This window comes from Pristiophorus japonicus, chromosome 8, assembly GCF_044704955.1.
Source record: "Pristiophorus japonicus isolate sPriJap1 chromosome 8, sPriJap1.hap1, whole genome shotgun sequence".
In the NCBI taxonomy this organism is placed as follows: domain Eukaryota; kingdom Metazoa; phylum Chordata; class Chondrichthyes; family Pristiophoridae; genus Pristiophorus; species Pristiophorus japonicus.
Window position 1 is genome coordinate 225,202,268 of NC_091984.1, and position 19,644 is coordinate 225,221,911.

Sequence of the window (19,644 nt, forward strand, 5' to 3'; positions counted from 1 at the left end):
TCGGCTACGAAGGGACGTACAGACCAGGAAGTTCCCACGTTCGATCTTGATCGGAGTTAGCTGCTCTCAGCCTGGGCTGCAGTCAGCCAGAGCTCCTCATCCCCTCAGGGGGATGGGGAGGAACATCATAAGGACTAGGAGCAGGAGTAGGCCCTACGGCCCCTCGAGCCTGCTCCGCCATTCAATAAGATCCTGGCTGATCTTCAACCTCAACTCCACTTTCCCCGCCCCAATCTCCATATCCCTTGATTCCCCTAGAGTCTAAAAATCTATCGATCTCAGCCTTAAATATACTCAACGACTGAGCATCCACTGCTCTCTGGGGCAGAGAATTCTAAAGATTCATCACCCTCTGAATGAAGAAATTCCTCCTCATCTCGGTCCTAAATGGCCCACCCCTTATCCTGAGACTGTGCCCCCGAGTTCTAGACTCCGCAGCCCAGGGGGAAACAACCTCTCGGCATCTAACTTACACAAGATCTGTCGGGAACAGGAAAAGATTATTCAGCCCGACAAGTTTAGTCCATTTTTTGATGGATCTCAACCCCATTTACCTGCCTTCTCACCAGTAGCCCAAATCCCTTCGTTCGGAGGTATTTCCTGTTGAGCCCATTTATACTCTCTGCTTAGCTGGCCTACCTTGGTAACACACTCCACAACTCCATAATCATTTGGGTGGAAAGGTTCTGCCCTGTCTCACCAGCCAGGAGCAACAACCGCTCAGCATCTACCCTGTCAACCCCCCTCAGAATCCTGTATGTTTCAATGAGATCACCTCTGATTCTTCTAAACTTCAGAGAGTATAGGTCCAATCTACTCAATCTCTCCTCATAGGACCACCCTTTCCCCATCCCAGGAATCAATCAGTTGGGACAACCACTCCGGCGTGCTACATAGTAGCCGCTATATAGATGCCAAGTGGGACCATGTTGTGCACAGATATCCGGCCTGCCCTCACCGGCTCAAGACTCGCACAAGAATAATGGGCACTCGGATAAGATGCAGGATAGAGACCACTGACCATTGTAGCCCAGTGAGGGAATTAGTGCCTTCAGGAGAGGAGAGAAAATTTAAAGAGAAAAATTAAAACAAAAATTAAGTCCAAAAAAAATTGTTCACTGTATGGTTGTTTCATAACCTTCAAATCTACGTATTAAATCTACAAACTGCAGGAGCCTCTTGATATGCGACAGCAAGTCAGCAAATATAGTCAAAGCATTTTGAAAAGCTGGTTTATCAGCTCAATGCTGGGAAAGCCACAAGGATTATGTAGTTCATGCACAGGCAGTAAGTACTGTTCCCGGAACAATCTTTCTGTTGACAGTGGTGGGGATAGGGAGAGGTGAGGGAGGTGGGTTTTAGGGGGAAGGGGAGAGGTGAGGGAGGTGGGTTTGGGTTCCGGGGAAAGGGGAGCGGTGAGGGAGATGGGTTTTAGGGGGAAGGGGAGAGGTGGGGGAGATGGGTTTTAGGGGGAAGGGGAGAGGTGAGGGAGATGGGTTTTAGGGGGAAGGGGAGAGGTGAGGGAGATGGGTTTTGGGAGGAAGGGGAGAGGTGAGGGAGATGGGTTTTGGGAGGAAGGGGAGAAGTGAGGGAGATGGGTTTTAGGGGGAAGGGGAGAGGTGGGGGAGATGGGTTTTAGGGGGAAGGGGAGAGGTGAGGGAGATGGGTTTTAGGGGGAAGGGGAGCGGTGAGGGAGGTGGGTTTTGGGAGGAAGGGGAGAGGTGAGGGAGATGGGTATTAGGAGGAAGGGGAGAAGTGAGGGAGATGGGTTTTAGGGAGAAGGGGAGCGGTGAGGGAGGTGGGTTTTAGGGGGAAGGGGAGAGGTGAGGGAGGTGGGTTTTAGGGGAAGGGGAGCGGTGAGGGAGATGGGTTTTAGGGGGAAGGGGAGAGGTGAGGGGGATGGGTTTTAGGGTGAAGGGGAGAGGTGAGGGAGATGGGTTTTAGGGGGAAGGGGAGCGGTGAGGGAGGTGGGTTTTAGGGGGAAGGGGAGAAGTGAGGGAGATGGGTTTTAGGGGGAAGGGGAGCGGTGAGGGAGGTGGGTTTTAGGGGGAAGGGGAGAGGTGAGGGAGATGGGTTTTAGGAGGAAGGGGAGAAGTGAGGGAGATGGGTTTTAGGGGGAAGGGGAGAGGTGAGGGAGGTGGGTTTTAGGAGGAAGGGGAGAAGTGAGGGAGGTGGGTTTTAGGGGGAAGGGGAGCGGTGAGGGAGATGGGTTTTAGGGGGAAGGGGAGAGGTGAGGGAGATGGGTTTTAGGAGGAAGGGGAGAAGTGAGGGAGATGGGTTTTAGGGGGAAGGGAAGCGGTGAGGGAGATGGGTTTTGGGAGGAAGGGGAGAGGTGAGGGGGATGGATTTTAGGGGGAAGGGGAGAAGTGAGGGAGATGGGTTTTAGGGGGAAGGGGAGCGGTGAGGGAGGTGGGTTTTAGGGGGAAGGGGAGAAGTGAGGGAGATGGGTTTTAGGGGGAAGGGGAGCGGTGAGGGAGGTGGGTTTTAGGGGGAAGGGGAGCGGTGAGGGAGATGGGTTTTAGGGGGAAGGGGAGAGGTGAGGGAGATGGGTTTTAGGGGGAAGGGGAGAGGTGAGGGAGGTGGGTTTTAGGGGGAAGGGGAGAAGTGAGGGAGATGGGTTTTAGGGGGAAGGGGAGAGGTGAGGGAGGTGGGTTTTAGGGGGAAGGGGAGCGGTGAGGGAGATGGGTTTTAGGGGGAAGGGGAGCGGTGAGGGAGGTGGGTTTTAGGGGGAAGGGGAGAAGTGAGGGAGATGGGTTTTAGGGGGAAGGGGAGCGGTGAGGGAGGTGGGTTTTAGGGGGAAGGGGAGCGGTGAGGGAGGTGGGTTTTAGGGGGAAGGGGAGAAGTGAGGGAGATGGGTTTTAGGGGGAAGGGGAGCGGTGAGGGAGGTGGGTTTTAGGGGGAAGGGGAGCGGTGAGGGAGATGGGTTTTGGGAGGAAGGGGAGAGGTGAGGGAGGTGGGTTTTAGGGGGAAGGGGAGAAGTGAGGGAGATGGGTTTTAGGGGGAAGGGGAGCGGTGAGGGAGGTGGGTTTTAGTGGGAAGGGGAGAGGTGAGGGAGATGGGTTTTAGGGGGAAGGGGAGAAGTGAGGAAGATGGGTTTTAGGGGGAAGGGGAGAGGTGAGGGAGATGGGTTTTAGGGGGAAGGGGAGAGGTGAGGGAGGTGGGTTTGGGTTCCGGGGAAAGGGGAGCGGTGAGGGAGATGGGTTTTAGGGGGAAGGGGAGAGGTGGGGGAGATGGGTTTTAGGGGGAAGGGGAGAGGTGAGGGAGATGGGTTTTAGGGGGAAGGGGAGAGGTGGGGGAGATGGGTTTTAGGGGGAAGGGGAGAGGTGAGGGAGTTGGGTTTTGGGAGGAAGTGGAGAAGTGAGGGAGGTGGGTTTTAGGGGGAAGGGGAGAGGTGAGGGAGATGGGTTTTAGGGGGAAGGGGAGAGGTGAGGGAGTTGGGTTTTGGGAGGAAGGGGAGAAGTGAGGGAGATGGGTTTTAGGGGGAAGAGAAGCGGTGAGGGAGATGGGTTTTAGGGGGAAGGGGCGAGGTGAGGGAGATGGGTTTTAGGGGGAAGGGGAGCGGTGAGGGAGGTGGGTTTTAGGGGGAAGGGGAGAGGTGAGGGAGGTGGGTTTTAGGGGGAAGGGGAGAGGTGAGGGAGGTGGGTTTTAGGGGGAAGGGGAGCGGTGAGGGAGATGGGTTTTAGGGGGAAGGGGAGAGGTGAGGGAGATGGGTTTTAGGGGGAAGGGGAGCGGTGAGGGAGGTGGGTTTTAGGGGGAAGGGGAGAGGTGAGGGAGGTGGGTTTTAGGGGGAAGGGGAGAAGTGAGGGAGATGGGTTTTAGGGGGAAGGGGAGCGGTGAGGGAGATGGGTTTTGGGAGGAAGGGGAGAGGTGAGGGAGGTGGGTTTTAGGGGGAAGGGGAGAAGTGAGGGAGATGGGTTTTAGGGGGAAAGGGAGAGGTGAGGGAGGTGGGTTTTAGGGGGAAGGGGAGAGGTGAGGGAGATGGGTTTTAGGGGGAAGGGGAGCGGTGAGGGTGGTGGGTTTTAGGGGGAAGGGGAGAGGTGAGGGAGATGGGTTTTAGGGGGAAGGGGAGCGGTGAGGGAGATGCGTTTTAGGGGGAAGGGGAGCGGTGAGGGAGGTGGGTTTTAGGGGGAAGGGGAGAGGTGAGGGAGATGGGTTTTAGGGGGAAGGGGAGAGGTGAGGGAGGTGGGTTTTAGGGGGAAGGGGAGAGGTGAGGGAGATGGGTTTTAGGAGGAAGGGGAGCGGTGAGGGAGATGGGTTTTGGGAGGAAGGGGAGAGGTGAGGGAGATGGGTTTTGGGAGGAAGGGGAGAAGTGAGGGAGATGGGTTTTAGGGGGAAGGGGAGAGGTGAGGGAGATGGGTTTTAGGGGGAAGGGGAGCGGTGAGGGAGGTGGGTTTTGGGAGGAAGGGGAGAGGTGAGGGAGATGGGTATTAGGAGGAAGGGGAGAAGTGAGGGAGATGGGTTTTAGGGGGAAGGGAAGCGGTGAGGGAGATGGGTTTTGGGAGGAAGGGGAGAGGTGAGGGAGGTGGGTTTTAGGGGGAAGGGGAGAGGTGAGGGAGGTGGGTTTTAGGGGAAGGGGAGCGGTGAGGGAGATGGGTTTTAGGGGGAAGGGGAGAGGTGAGGGGGATGGGTTTTAGTGGGAAGGGGAGAGGTGAGGGAGGTGGGTTTTAGGGGGAAGGGGAGAAGTGAGGGAGATGGGTTTTAGGGGGAAGGGGAGCGGTGAGGGAGGTGGGTTTTAGGATGAAGGGGAGCAGTGAGGGAGATGGGTTTTGGGAGGAAGGGGAGAGGTGAGGGAGGTGGGTTTTAGGGGGAAGGGGAGAAGTGAGGGAGATGGGTTTTAGGGGGAAGGGGAGCGGTGAGGGAGGTGGGTTTTAGGGGGAAGGGGAGAGGTGAGGGAGGTGGGTTTTAGGGGGAAGGGGAGCGGTGAGGGAGGTGGGTTTTAGGGGGAAGGGGAGAGGTGAGGGAGATGGGTTTTAGGGGGAAGGGGAGAGGTGAGGGGGATGGGTTTTAGGAGGAAGGGGAGAAGTGAGGGAGATGGGTTTTAGGGGGAAGGGAAGCGGTGAGGGAGATGGGTTTTGGGAGGAAGGGGAGAGGTGAGGGAGGTGGGTTTTAGGGGGAAGGGGAGAGGTGAGGGGGATGGATTTTAGGGGGAAGGGGAGAGGTGAGGGAGATGGGTTTTAGGGGGAAGGGGAGCGGTGAGGGAGGTGGGTTTTAGGGGGAAGGGGAGAAGTGAGGGAGATGGGTTTTAGGGGGAAGGGGAGAGGTGAGGGAGGTGGGTTTTAGGGGGAAGGGGAGCGGTGAGGGAGGTGGGTTTTAGTGGGAAGGGGAGAGGTGAGGGAGATGGGTTTTAGGGGGAAGGGGAGAAGTGAGGAAGATGGGTTTTAGGGGGAAGGGGAGAGGTGAGGGAGATGGGTTTTTAGGGGGAAGGGGAGAGGTGAGGGAGGTGGGTTTTAGGGGGAAGGGGAGCGGTGAGGGAGATGGGTTTTGGGAGGAAGGGGAGAGGTGAGGGAGATGGGTTTTAGGGGGAAGGGGAGAGGTGAGGGAGGTGGGTTTTAGGGGGAAGGGGAGCGGTGAGGGAGATGGGTTTTGGGAGGAAGGGAAGAAGTGAGGGAGATGGGTTTTAGGGGGAAGGGGAGAGGTGAGGGAGATGGGTTTTAGGGGGAAGGGGAGAGGTGAGGGAGGTGGGTTTTAGGGGAAGGGGAGAGGTGAGGGAGGTGGGTTTTAGGGGGAAGGGGAGCGGTGAGGGAGATGGGTTTTAGGGGGAAGGGGAGAGGTGAGGGAGGTGGGTTTTAGGGGGAAGGGGAGAGGTGAGGGAGGTGGGTTTTAGGGGGAAGGGGAGAGGTGAGGGAGGTGGGTTTTAGGGGGAAGGGGAGCGGTGAGGGAGATGGGTTTTAGGGGGAAGGGGAGAGGTGAGGGAGATGGGTTTTAGGGGGAAGGGGAGCGGTGAGGGAGGTGGGTTTTAGGGGGAAGGGGAGAGGTGAGGGAGGTGGGTTTTAGGGGGAAGGGGAGAAGTGAGGGAGATGGGTTTTAGGGGGAAGGGGAGCGGTGAGGGAGATGGGTTTTGGGAGGAAGGGGAGAGGTGAGGGAGGTGGGTTTTAGGGGGAAGGGGAGAAGTGAGGGAGATGGGTTTTAGGGGGAAAGGGAGAGGTGAGGGAGGTGGGTTTTAGGGGGAAGGGGAGAGGTGAGGGAGATGGGTTTTAGGGGGAAGGGGAGCGGTGAGGGAGGTGGGTTTTAGGGGGAAGGGGAGAGGTGAGGGAGATGGGTTTTAGGGGGAAGGGGAGCGGTGAGGGAGATGCGTTTTAGGGGGAAGGGGAGCGGTGAGGGAGGTGGGTTTTAGGGGGAAGGGGAGAGGTGAGGGAGGTGGGTTTTAGGGGGAAGGGGAGAGGTGAGGGAGGTGGGTTTTAGGGGGAAGGGGAGAGGTGAGGGAGGTGGGTTTTAGGGGAAGGGGAGCGGTGAGGGAGATGGGTTTTAGGGGGAAGGGGAGAGGTGAGGGGGATGGGTTTTAGTGGGAAGGGGAGAGGTGAGGGAGATGGGTTTTAGGGGGAAGGGGAGCGGTGAGGGAGGTGGGTTTTAGGGGGAAGGGGAGAAGTGAGGGAGATGGGTTTTAGGGGGAAGGGGAGCGGTGAGGGAGGTGGGTTTTAGGATGAAGGGGAGCAGTGAGGGAGATGGGTTTTGGGAGGAAGGGGAGAGGTGAGGGAGGTGGGTTTTAGGGGGAAGGGGAGAAGTGAGGGAGATGGGTTTTAGGGGGAAGGGGAGCGGTGAGGGAGGTGGGTTTTAGGGGGAAGGGGAGAGGTGAGGGAGGTGGGTTTTAGGGGGAAGGGGAGAGGTGAGGGAGATGGGTTTTAGGGGGAAGGGGAGCGGTGAGGGAGGTGGGTTTTAGGGGGAAGGGGAGAGGTGAGGGAGGTGGGTTTTAGGGGGAAGGGGAGCGGTGAGGGAGGTGGGTTTTAGGGGGAAGGGGAGCGGTGAGGGAGGTGGGTTTTAGGGGGAAGGGGAGAGGTGAGGGAGGTGGGTTTTAGGGGGAAGGGGAGAAGTGAGGGAGATGGGTTTTAGGGGGAAGGGGAGAGGTGAGGGAGATGGGTTTTAGGGGGAAGGGGAGCGGTGAGGGAGGTGGGTTTTAGGGGGAAGGGGAGAGGTGAGGGAGGTGGGTTTTAGGGGGAAGGGGAGAAGTGAGGGAGATGGGTTTTAGGGGGAAGGGGAGCGGTGAGGGAGATGGGTTTTGGGAGGAAGGGGAGAGGTGAGGGAGGTGGGTTTTAGGGGGAAGGGGAGAGGTGAGGGAGATGGGTTTTAGGGGGAAGGGAAGAGGTGGGGGAGATGGGTTTTAGGGGGAAGGGGAGAGGTGAGGGAGATGGGTTTTAGGGGGAAGGGGAGCGGTGAGGGAGGTGGGTTTTAGGGGGAAGGGGAGAGGTGAGGGAGATGGGTTTTAGGGGGAAGGGGAGCGGTGAGGGAGATGCGTTTTAGGGGGAAGGGGAGCGGTGAGGGAGGTGGGTTTTAGGGGGAAGGGGAGAGGTGAGGGAGATGGGTTTTAGGGGGAAGGGGAGAGGTGAGGGAGGTGGGTTTTAGGGGGAAGGGGAGAGGTGAGGGAGATGGGTTTTAGGAGGAAGGGGAGCGGTGAGGGAGATGGGTTTTGGGAGGAAGGGGAGAGGTGAGGGAGATGGGTTTTGGGAGGAAGGGGAGAAGTGAGGGAGATGGGTTTTAGGGGGAAGGGGAGAGGTGAGGGAGATGGGTTTTAGGGGGAAGGGGAGCGGTGAGGGAGGTGGGTTTTGGGAGGAAGGGGAGAGGTGAGGGAGATGGGTATTAGGAGGTAGGGGAGAAGTGAGGGAGATGGGTTTTAGGGGGAAGGGGAGCGGTGAGGGAGGTGGGTTTTGGGAGGAAGGGGAGAGGTGAGGGAGGTGGGTTTTAGGGGGAAGGGGAGAGGTGAGGGAGGTGGGTTTTAGGGGAAGGGGAGCGGTGAGGGAGATGGGTTTTAGGGGGAAGGGGAGAGGTGAGGGGGATGGGTTTTAGTGGGAAGGGGAGAGGTGAGGGAGATGGGTTTTAGGGGGAAGGGGAGCGGTGAGGGAGGTGGGTTTTAGGGGGAAGGGGAGAAGTGAGGGAGATGGGTTTTAGGGGGAAGGGGAGCGGTGAGGGAGGTGGGTTTTAGGATGAAGGGGAGCAGTGAGGGAGATGGGTTTTGGGAGGAAGGGGAGAGGTGAGGGAGGTGGGTTTTAGGGGGAAGGGGAGAAGTGAGGGAGATGGGTTTTAGGGGGAAGGGGAGCGGTGAGGGAGGTGGGTTTTAGGGGGAAGGGGAGAGGTGAGGGAGGTGGGTTTTAGGGGGAAGGGGAGCGGTGAGGGAGGTGGGTTTTAGGGGGAAGGGGAGAGGTGAGGGAGATGGGTTTTAGGGGGAAGGGGAGAAGTGAGGGAGATGGGTTTTAGGGGGAAGGGGAGAGGTGAGGGAGGTGGGTTTTAGGGGGAAGGGGAGAGGTGAGGGAGGTGGGTTTTAGGGGAAGGGGAGCGGTGAGGGAGATGGGTTTTAGGGGGAAGGGGAGAAGTGAGGGAGATGGGTTTTAGGGGGAAGGGGAGCGGTGAGGGAGGTGGGATTTAGGGGGAAGGGGAGCGGTGAGGGAGATGGGTTTTGGGAGGAAGGGGAGAGGTGAGGGAGGTGGGTTTTAGGGGGAAGGGGAGAGGTGAGGGAGGTGGGCTTTAGGGGAAGGGGAGCGGTGAGGGAGATGGGTTTTAGGGGGAAGGGGAGAGGTGAGGGGGATGGATTTTAGGGGGAAGGGGAGAGGTGAGGGAGATGGGTTTTAGGGGGAAGGGGAGCGGTGAGGGAGATGGGTTTTGGGAGGAAGGGGAGAGGTGAGGGAGGTGGGTTTTAGGGGGAAGGGGAGAAGTGAGGGAGATGGGTTTTAGGGGGAAGGGGAGCGGTGAGGGAGGTGGGTTTTAGTGGGAAGGGGAGAGGTGAGGGAGATGGGTTTTAGGGGGAAGGGGAGAAGTGAGGAAGATGGGTTTTAGGGGGAAGGGGAGAGGTGAGGGAGATGGGTTTTAGGGGGAAGGGGAGAGGTGAGGGAGGTGGGTTTTAGGGGGAAGGGGAGCGGTGAGGGAGATGGGTTTTGGGAGGAAGGGGAGAGGTGAGGGAGATGGGTTTTAGGGGGAAGGGGAGAGGTGAGGGAGGTGGGTTTTAGGGGGAAGGGGAGCGGTGAGGGAGATGGGTTTTGGGAGGAAGGGAAGAAGTGAGGGAGATGGGTTTTAGGGGGAAGGGGAGAGGTGAGGGAGATGGGTTTTAGGGGGAAGGGGAGAGGTGAGGGAGGTGGGTTTTAGGGGGAAGGGGAGAGGTGAGGGAGGTGGGTTTTAGGGGGAAGGGGAGCGGTGAGGGAGATGGGTTTTAGGGGGAAGGGGAGAGGTGAGGGAGATAGGTATTAGGAGGAAGGGGAGCGGTGGGTGAGGTGGGTTTTAGGGGGAAGGGGAGAGGTGAGGGAGGTGGGTTTTAGGGGGAAGGGGAGAGGTGAGGGAGATAGGTATTAGGAGGAAGGGGAGCGGTGGGTGAGGTGGGTTTTAGGAGGAAGGGGAGCGGTGGGGGAGGTGGGTTTGGGTTTTGGGGGGATATGGCGAAGGCGAGGCCGATTGGGGGGGGCACATGAGTTTCAGGGGAAATAGCTGGAAGGGGCAGAAGGGGAGAGGGTGAAGAAAGGGAAGGGAGAAAGGAGGTGCACAGGTAAACGGGAGAGAGGACAAGGACACGGCAACCTGTCAAAGCTGCACTACACAGACATTACAATACGGAAACAGGCTCGTCGGCCCAACCAGACCATGTTGCTGTTTATTTTCCACAGAAGCAGTGTCCTAATCCCATGTGCCAATCCTTTTTTCCATATACTTTTATTCCCTTTTCCTTCAACCTCCTATCTAATCTATTCTTAATACTGACACAGTCTCTGCTTCAATCACCATCTCTGGTAGCACATTCCACAGCCTCGCAAACCTATGTGTAGTACGGGTTCTCCTGCTCCCTGTCCCAAGGCTCGAACACCTAATCTTCTAACTTTGTTATTGACCCATCAATCACCGGGAACAGTCTGTTTTGTTCTACTCTGTTCCATCCGTTCATCATTTAAACATCTCCATCAAATCATCTTTAATCTCCTCTATTCTAATGAAAAAAAAAGTCTTTCTTCGTATCTGCATTTCTTCCTACCAGACAGCACGCAGCTGGGAAACAGACAATAGACTTTTCAGAACAGTCAACGTGCCGAGAATATATTCGCTGTGAGGGATGGAGGAGCTCGGTCACTGGTTGCTGGGGAGGAGGGGCATGGGGTTACTGCTCCAAAAGGCTTTGGTAATGGGAACGATGGAGGTAACATCAGGTTGAGAGTGAAGCACGAGGTGGAAGACAACAGGGATCTAGGAGACCAGCAGCCCTGTGGTATCTAAGTGTCCATTTACCAGAACTTCAGCAGAACATAACTAAGCAACCTCTTCAGCGAGGTCGGGTTCCAGCAGTGAGTTCGAGAGGAGCAGGGCCCGAGAGAGGTGCAGTGAATTCACGGCCCAGGAGCGAGGTCGGGGCCCAGGAGCAAGGTCGGGGCCCAGGAGCGAGGTCGGGGTCCAGGAGCGAGGTCGGGGTCCAGAAGCGAGGTCAGGGCCCAGGAGCGAGGTCAGGGCCCTGGAGCGAGGTCGGGGCCCAGAAGTGAGGTCGGGGCCCTGAAGCGAGGTCGGGGCCCGGGAGCGAGGTCGGGGCCCGGGAGCGGGGTCGGGGCCCGGGAGCGAGGTCGGGGCCCGGGAGCGAGGTCGGGGCCCGGGAGCGAGGTCGGGGCCCGGGAGCGGGGTCGGGGCCCGGGAGCGAAGTCGAGGCCAGGAACGAGGTCAGGGCCCAAGGAAGGTGCAGCATGGGCCAACAGTGTGGTCAGGAGGCCTACACTGCATTCTCTGAAACCCAGGGAGAGAGGACCTGTGGGAAGGAGGGAGGGAGCAATAGGAATATGTGTGTGTGTGTGTGTGTACTAGAGGGAGCAGCGTGTGGCGGCTCGGCCTGGAAATCGGCACGGTCCCGGCCTGCAAGACCATCAGCAGGTCGGGGCCATCAGAGGGAGCAGCGTGCGGCGGCATACCACTGCAGGAGGGCGACGGCTGTGAAGTCAGGTCGCTGATTGTAGTGCGGGCAGGCACAGCAGGAGGGGCGAAGGAGCGGCAAGAGTTTGTAGCAGGAAGTGACCGGGGCCCAGGAGAGGCGTGAGTTCGGGGCCCAGAAAAGGCGAGGTCCACACTGCGATATGTGCGCGCTCGGTCTGTGCAGCAGAGCTGGTCTCCAGTCGTCTTGGGTAATCCTTGCCACTGGATCAAGACCTAGCTCTGTCAAGCCCGTGTGGTGGCTGGTGTGCAACGGCCACCACACGTTAAAAGAATTCACACACAGGCACCTCCCACCCTCTAAAATGAAGCTCGGGACCTGGAACGTCAGGACCCTCATGGACAACCCCAACAGCGACAGACCTGAAACAACCCAAGCACCGCACTCACCTGTCCTTTCAACCACTATAGGTCCCACATTGGTCTCATCCCTCACCTGAGAACTCAGATTAGTGCGGAAGCAAATCATCCTCGACTCCGAGGGACTGCCTAAGAAGAAGAGAACCCTTGCATTTTGAAAATTTTATAATTCTCACCCTTGTTTTCCAATTCCTCCATGGCCCTCACCCCACCCTCCCTATCCCTGTAACCACCTCCAGCCCTACACCTCTCCGAGAGCTCTGCGCTCCTCTAATTCTAGCCTCTTGTGCATCCCCGATTTTAATCGCTCCTCCATTGGCGGCCGTGCCTTCAGCTGCCTAGGTCCCAAACTCTGGAATTCTATCCCTAAACCTCTCCAACTCTCTCTCATCCTTTAAGACGCTTCTTAAAACTTACCTGGCTTGTCCCAATATCTCCTCATGTGGTTCAGCGTCAAATTTGGTTTGATTACGCTCCCCTGAAGTGCCTTGGGATGTTTTACAATGTTAAGGCGCTATATAAATGCAAGTTGTCGCGATGTCTTGTGGGTTTCCTCCTTCACTCAATCTACCTGCACTTGTCACCTTGGCCCTCACCTCGTTGCTAACTGTTGAATCTCTGTGCATCATCCGTTGGATCTGAGCGTCCAGGCTGACTGCCGACGAGCACTTAGCGAGCGCTGCTGCGTGCGACTCTCGCTCCCGCTGACGGACGATGGCTTCGCAGGCCATCCACTCGCCCATGGTCTGCTCGTAGCAAGTTCGGACCTGATCGTCCACCTGTCAACGGGAGAGGATAGAAGTTAGGTTGAGCCAGACTTGCAACTGCGGAGAATTTGATCAGAATTCCCCTAATCCGCTGCCCTGCCGGAGGTCCTGGCCTGCCTGCGGGTGCCAGCGTTCCCCAACGTTAGAGGCTCAAGAGTGTTAGCAGGCTGTTTGGGGAGTGTCTGAACCCAATCCCTGACCTTATACCCCCACCTTCCACCAGGCCGTCACTGGGCCATGATCAGACGCAGCGACACAGGCTGACTTTACTGCTCTGTTTGACTGGGAGATTGAGGCTAGTTGTAACGTTCTGGCCTTGAATTTAAAATGTTCATCCCCCTGTTCAAATCCCTCCATGGCTTCGCTCCTCCCTAACTCTGTAACCCCCTCCAGCCCAGCAGCAGCCCCCCACCCCCCCCCACCCCCGAGAAGTCTGCGTTGCTCTGGCCTCTGCATCCCTCACTCCCTTCACTCCAGCAGTGGTGACCGTGCAGCGAGGAAACGCCAGCCGCAGGTCGGGGCCAGAAGAGGAGCAAGGTGCAGCTCGAGCCGCTTCAGGAGGGTGACGACTTTGAGGAGGGCGACGGCGTGGAGAAGGGAGACTGGATTGGACGTCACCAAAATCCAAGTCGTTGATTGGAGGGTGGGCAGGTACAGCAGGGGAGGTGGTATGTGTGCGCACTAGGTCCGTGCAGCAGAGCTGGTCTTCAGTCGTCTTGGTTAATCCTTGCCACTGGACCAAGACCTAGCTCTGTCAAGCCCGTGTGGTGGCTGGTGTACAACGGCCACCACACGTTAAAAAAATCCACGCACAGGCATCTTCCACCCTTCAATATGTAGTTCGGGATCTGGAATGTCAGATCCCCCATTGAAACACCTGTGAACTCATCCTTTTTTTGGCGTGGAAGCAAGTCGTTCTCGATACGAGGGACTGCCTAAGAGATAGAGGTGGTCGTGCCTCAGCGTATAGGCCCTAAGCGCTGGAATTCTCTCCCTAAACCTCTCCTCTCTCTCTCTCTCTCTCTCTCTCTCTTCAAAGGACATCCTTGGTGACTTTCTCTCACATTCCCTCCCTAAACCTTTCCGTTTGTCTTGCCTCTTTGCTCCTTTAAAAACCCTCCTTAAAACTTACCCAATTTGACCAAGCCTTTAGTCAGCATCCTGGCTTGGTGACAACTTTATTCTGATATTTCCTACATTACAACAGTGACCACACTCCAAAAGTACTTCATTGTCGGAAAAGCGCTTTGAGATGTCCGGTGGTGGTGAAAGGTGCTTAAAATTAAAATTTGGTTGCCGGGGGTGATGATGCACTCCAGCCCCTCCGGCGCCCACCTCTCGCGGAAGGCCGCGAGCGTACCGGTGGACACCGCGTGCTCCATCTCCAGGGACACCCTGGCTCGGATGTAACCGCGGAAGAGAGGCAGGCAGTCGGGCTGAACTCAACAGCTCCACAAACCTGTGAGCGTACTCACGAGTGCATACATGACACCAGGGAAATCATATTGCAATTGGAAAAAAAGCAGGATCGATCAGAATGTACTTAGTCTGTTCCAAAATACACACATAAAATACAGGGGAAAGGTGGAAAAAACAGCCCTGAAAGTCTAATAATTACACTGTCGTGTTAACCAAAGCAGACACTGAGTGCCTCCTCATTACTGACCTCCTTCCGCTCCACCTCGCTCATCCCAAACTGATAGTGTCCCAGGAGGAAAGGCCACACCTCCTTCCGGATCTCCGTTTCAATTCCTCCATAGTAAATGAGACGTAGGAGCTCCTGTTCCTCGTAGCTCTGCAGTTTGTGTAAAAACAAAAACCAAGATCAGCTGATGACCCGGTACGTTTCCAATGGGTTCGCAATGTATTTAAAACAGGAGGATTATTCTTTGTCTGCTCTCCCCCTTCTTCAGACGGCGATGGCTCCGGTTTCCACAGATGCCAAACACCACCTGAAACCTCCTACATCCTCCAATGTATCCGCCCAAACAGTCCACATGGTATTCGATCACATAGAATCTACAGCACGGAAACAGGGCATTCGGTCCAACTGGTCTATGTTCCACACGAGCCTCCTCCCACCCCTCTTCCTCTCACCCCATCAGGATATCCAGGGGTATTCAGCATTTAGTAAGGATAGACAGAAAGGAAAAGGAGGCGGGTGGTGTTGCTGGTTAAAGAGGAAATTAATGTAATTGTAAGAAAGGACATTAGCCTGGATGATGTGGAATCGGTATGGGTGGAGCTACGGAATACCAAAGGGCAGAAAACGCTAGTGGGAGTTGTGTACAGACCATCAAATAGTAGTAGTGAGGTTGGGGACAGCATCAAACAAGAAATAAGGGATGTGTGCAATAAAGGTACAGCAGTAATCATGGGCAACTTTAATCTACATATTGATTGGGCTAACCTAACTGATAGCAATGCGGTGGAGGAGGATTTCCTGGAGTGCATTAGGGATGGTTTTCTAGATCAATATGTTGAGGAACCAACCAGAGAGCTGGCCATCCTAGACTGGATGATGTGTAATGAGAAGGGACTAATTAGCAATCTTGTTGTGCCAGGCCCCTTGGGGAAGAGTGACAATAATATGGTAGAATTCTTTATTAAGATAGAGAGTGACAAAGTTAATTCAGAAACTAGGGTCCTGAACTTAAGGAAAGGTAACTTTGACGGTATGAGACGCGAATTGGCTAAATTAGACTGGCAAATGATACTTAAAGGGTTGACGGTAGATAGGCAATGGCAAACATTTAAAGATCACATGGACGAACTTCAACAATTGTACATCTCTGTCTGGAGTAAAAATAAAACGGGGAAGGTGGCTCAACCGTGGCTAACAAGGGAAATTAAGGATAGTGTTAAATCCAAGGAAGAGGCATACAAATTAGCCAGAAAAAGCAACAAACCTGAGGACTGGGAGAAATTTAGGATTCAGCAGAGGAGGACAAAGGGTTTAATTAAGAGGGGGAATATAAAGTACAAGAGGAAGCTTGCCGGAAACATAAAAAATAACTGCAAAAGCTTCTATAGATATGTGAAGAGAAAAAGATTAGTGAAGACCAATGTAGGCCCCTTGCAGTCAGATCCGGGTGAATTTATAATGGGAACAAAGAAATGGCAGACCAACTGAACAAGTACTTTGGTTCTGACTTCACGAAGGAAGACACAAATAACCTTTCGGATGTACTAGGGGACCGAGGGTCTAGTGAGCAGGAGGAAATTGTTAGGCGGGAAATTGTGTTAGGGAAATTGACAGGATTGAAGGCCGATAAATCCCCAGGGCCTGATAATCTACATCCCAGAGCACTTAAGGTAGTGGCCCTAGAAATAGTGGATGCATTGGTGATAATTTTCCAGCAGTCTATCGACTTTGGATCAGTTCCTATGGACTGGAGGGTTGCTAATGTAACACCACTTTTTAAAAAAGGAGGGAGAGAGAAAACGGGTAATTATAGACCGGTTAGCCTGACATCAGTAGTGGGGAAAATGATGTAATCAATCATTAAGGATGAAATAGTAGCGCATTTGGAAAGCAGTGATAGGATTGATCTAAGTCAGCATGGATTTATGAAAGGGAAATCATACTTGACAAATCTTCTGGAATGTTTTGAGGATGTAACTAGTAGAGTGGACAAGGGAGAACCAGTGGATGTGATGTATTTGGACTTTTAAAAGGCTTTTGACAAGGACCCACACAAGAGATTGGTGTGCAAAATCAAAGCACATGGTATTGGGGGTAATGTACTGACGTGGAGAGAGAACTGGTTGGCAGACAGGAAGCAGAGAGTTGGGATAAACGGGTCCTTTTCAGAATGGCAGGCAGTGACTAGTGGGGTGCCGCAGGGCTCGGTGCTGGGACCCCAGCTCTTTACAATATATATCAATGATTTAGATGATGGAATTGAGTAATATCTCCAAGTTTGCAGATGACACTAAACTAGGTGGCGGTGTGAGCTGTGAGGGGGACGCTAAGAGGCTGCAAGGTGACTTGGACAGGTTAGGCGAATGGGCAAATACATGGCAGATGCAGTATAATGTGGATAAATGTGAGGTTATCCACTTTGGGGGAAAAAACACGAAGGCAGAATATTATCTGAATGGCGGCAGATTTGGAAAAGGGGGGGTGCAACGAGACCTGGGTGTCATGGTTCATCAGTCCTTGAAAGTTGGCATGCAGGTACAGCAGGCCGTGAAGAAGGCAAATGGTATGTTGGACTTCATAGCTAGGGGATTTGAGTTTAGGAGCAGGGAAGTCTTACTGCAGTTGTACAGGGCCTTGGTGAGGCCCCACTTGGAATATTGTGTTCAGTTTTGGTCTCCTATTCTGAGGAAGGACATTCTTGCTATTGAGGGAGTGCAGCGAAGGTTCACCAGACTGATTCCAGGGACTGACATATGAGGAGAGACTGGATCAACTGGGCCTTTATACACTGGAGTTTAGAAGGATGAGAGAGGATCTCATAGAAACATATAAGATTCTGACGGGACTGGACAAGTTAGATGCGGGGAGAATGTTCCCGATGTTGGGGAAGTCCAGAACCAAGGGACACAGTCTTAGGATAAGGGGCAGGCCATTTAGGACTGAGATGAGGAGAAACTTCTTCACTCAGAGAGTTGTTAACCTATGAAATTCCCTGCCGCGGAGTTGTTGATGCCAGTTCATTGGATATATTCAAGAGGGAGTTAGATATGGCTCTTATGGCTAAAAGGATCAAGGGGTATGGAGAGAAAGCAGGAAAGGGGTACTGAAGGAATGATCAGCTATGATCTTATTGAATGGTGGTACAGGCTCGAAGGGCCGAATGGCCTACTCCTGCACCTATTTTCTATGTTTCGATGTTTCCTTTTTCCCCTCAGGTGCTTATGTAGCTTCCCCTTAAATGCAGCTATGCTCATTGGTAGCATCACACCTGAGCTTGAGGTGGTCTTCACCCCCATGGCCACCTATGCTTCCTTCATTAGAGAGTGAATGGGGACTGGTACCCTGAGTGTTCTCCTCCCACCACAGCGCCTCCCCCATCCCCCCCCCGCCCCCATTTCCCAGCCCAGTGTCCTCCAACAGTGAATCTCGCTCAAAGAGATCGTGTGAACAGTCCCCGTTGAATGCGTGGATGTCACACTGCTGGTGGCAATCCCTGTTCTTCAGAGGGACAGTGAAGAGGAAGCTTTAGCTCACAGATCACCCCCTGGGCTGCACCTGACCCGGGAGTGGTCGAGGCTGACTGGGGGAAAAAGGGTTCCATTTCTCATCACCGGCAGTCCTTACATCACCTGCTTGTGGTGGGTTTCTGCATTTGCGACAGCTGGTTCAGAAGTCCTTAGTCGCACGGGACCTTTGTGGTCCGTAGAGAGGCACTCTACCTCTCCCCAGTTCCCAACCCTGGGGTCACAGAGATGGCTGCAGAACGCTCTAACCCGCTCTGCTCAACCCCCAGCTATTCTCCGCTGCTCACGCTCCACCCACCATTTTGTCTTGCAGGAAGGTCTGCCAAATCTCTCTGGTGAGGCCGCAGCCGGCGTTAGACGGCGCGACGGGACTGATGATGGTGTGGTTGACGAGTGCGGAAAGGTGTGTCCGTACAGTGGACAGGTGTCTGCAGTAGGCAAGCCCTGGGAAACAAAGAAACGCACATGAAGAGTGAACCAATTATTGAGGTCAAATATCGCCAGTCTCACCAGCTTACTATTAGAAATGCTGAACAGGTGTGGCACAGCCTTAAGCTGCTGCTCAAACCCTCCGAAAATCAAAAAGTAGCAAACAGGTAGCTGTAACATTTTTGTTTCCTCCTGGATGGAAGATCACACATGTCCCCGCCACCCCCTCCCCATGAGAACATAAGAAATAGGAGCAGGAGTCGGCCATTTGGCCTCTTAAGACTGTTCCGCCATTCAATAAGATCATGGACTCAACTCCACTTCCCTGCCCGCTCCCCATAACCCTTTACTCCCTTATCGCTCACAAATCTGTCTATCTCCGCCTTAAATATATTCAATGACCCAGCCTCCACAGCTCTCTGGGGCAGAGAATTCCACAGATTTACAACCCGCTGAGAGAAGAAATTCCTCCTCATCTCAGTTTTAAATGGGCGGCCCCTTATTATGAAACTATGCCCTTAGTTCGAGATTCTCCCATGAGTGGAAACATCCTCTCTGCATCTACCATAATTGTATCGAAGCAGAGCTTGACAGGGCTTGACAGGGTAGATGCAGGGAGGATGTTTCCCCTGGCTGGGGAGCCTAGAACCAGGGGTCACAGTCTCAAAATAAGGGGTTGGCCATTTAGGACTGAGATGAGGAGAAATTTCTTCACTCAGAGAGTGGTGAATCTTTAGAATTCTGTACCCCAGAGGGATGTGGAGGCTCAATCGTTGAGTATATTCAAGGCAGAGATCGATAGATTTTTGGATATTAAGGGAATCAAGGGATATGGGGATAGTGCAGGAAAGTGTTGAGATAGATAAGCCATGATTGTATTGAATGGCAGAGCAGGCTCGAGAGGCCGAATGGCCGACTCCTGATTCTTATGTTCTTATGTAAGCAGAACGATTATGATCTATAGGCTGCACTGGTGTATACGTTGCACCTTTATATCCATGAAGGTATGACTTACATATTTATCAAATCCGTTGATGTCCAGCTGAATTGTACTGTGAGAATTATCACTGGTACGCTTTTATCGACACCAATACCTCAGCTGCCCGTGCTTGCAAACATCGCACCACCACACCTACACCGCGAATACGCAGTCTCCAGAGAATACAACCGCTACACCAGAAAAGACATGCTGATCCAGGCCGACTTGAGCAGCCTACCACCAAACCGTCTCCAATTTAGAAAACCATCGTGGACCGTCGCCGAAAACCTTCAGCGATCTCCCCTCAGCCTTGATGCAAAATGCTTGGAAGAACTGCGACATACTGAATGGATTCCTTATCGAGGTCCCCACAGTACAACCTGAAGGATCAATCCTTCCTCACAAACAGTGGGCAACCATCAACCACCTCAGAACCGGTCATGGTCGATGCTGCCACCTTCCCCATAGGTGGAAGATTAAAGCCTCCCCATCATGTGACTGTGGAGCTCCTAATCAGACCTGTCAGGGCCTGATAAATATTTATTGTCGCTGTTTCCCAGCCGCAGCCAGCCAGATTTAAAGGCTGTTGGGCAGGTAGCCGGGGAGCAGAGAGGAAGAAGGGAGGGAGAGATCGGAGGCCTTGGGGAGAGATCAGAAGAGTCAGTGGTAGAGATTGGATGGGGCGGGGGGAGGGGGGGGAAATCGGAAGGGAAGGGGAGATCAGAAGGGAGGGGAGATGAAAAGATCGGGGGAGGGGAGATCGGAAGGGGAGGGGAGATCGGAAGGGGAGGGGGAGGGGAGATCGGAAGGGCATGGGGGATCGGAAGGGGAGGGGGAGGGGAG

General features: G+C 54.5%; 1 protein-coding gene across 1 annotated transcript in view; it reads right to left on the reverse strand.

Moving 5' to 3' along the window:
- Positions 1 to 19,644, reverse strand: part of sgsm1a (small G protein signaling modulator 1a) — a 204,646-nt gene that overhangs the window by 49,179 nt on the left and 135,823 nt on the right. The window contains exons 15-17 of the mRNA XM_070888345.1: positions 17,692 to 17,837; positions 13,891 to 14,019; positions 12,054 to 12,236 (exon numbers count right to left, since the gene is read on the reverse strand). Coding sequence (XP_070744446.1) covers positions 12,054 to 12,236; positions 13,891 to 14,019; positions 17,692 to 17,837 — 458 coding nt within the window. The remainder of the gene's footprint in view (positions 1 to 12,053; positions 12,237 to 13,890; positions 14,020 to 17,691; positions 17,838 to 19,644) is intronic.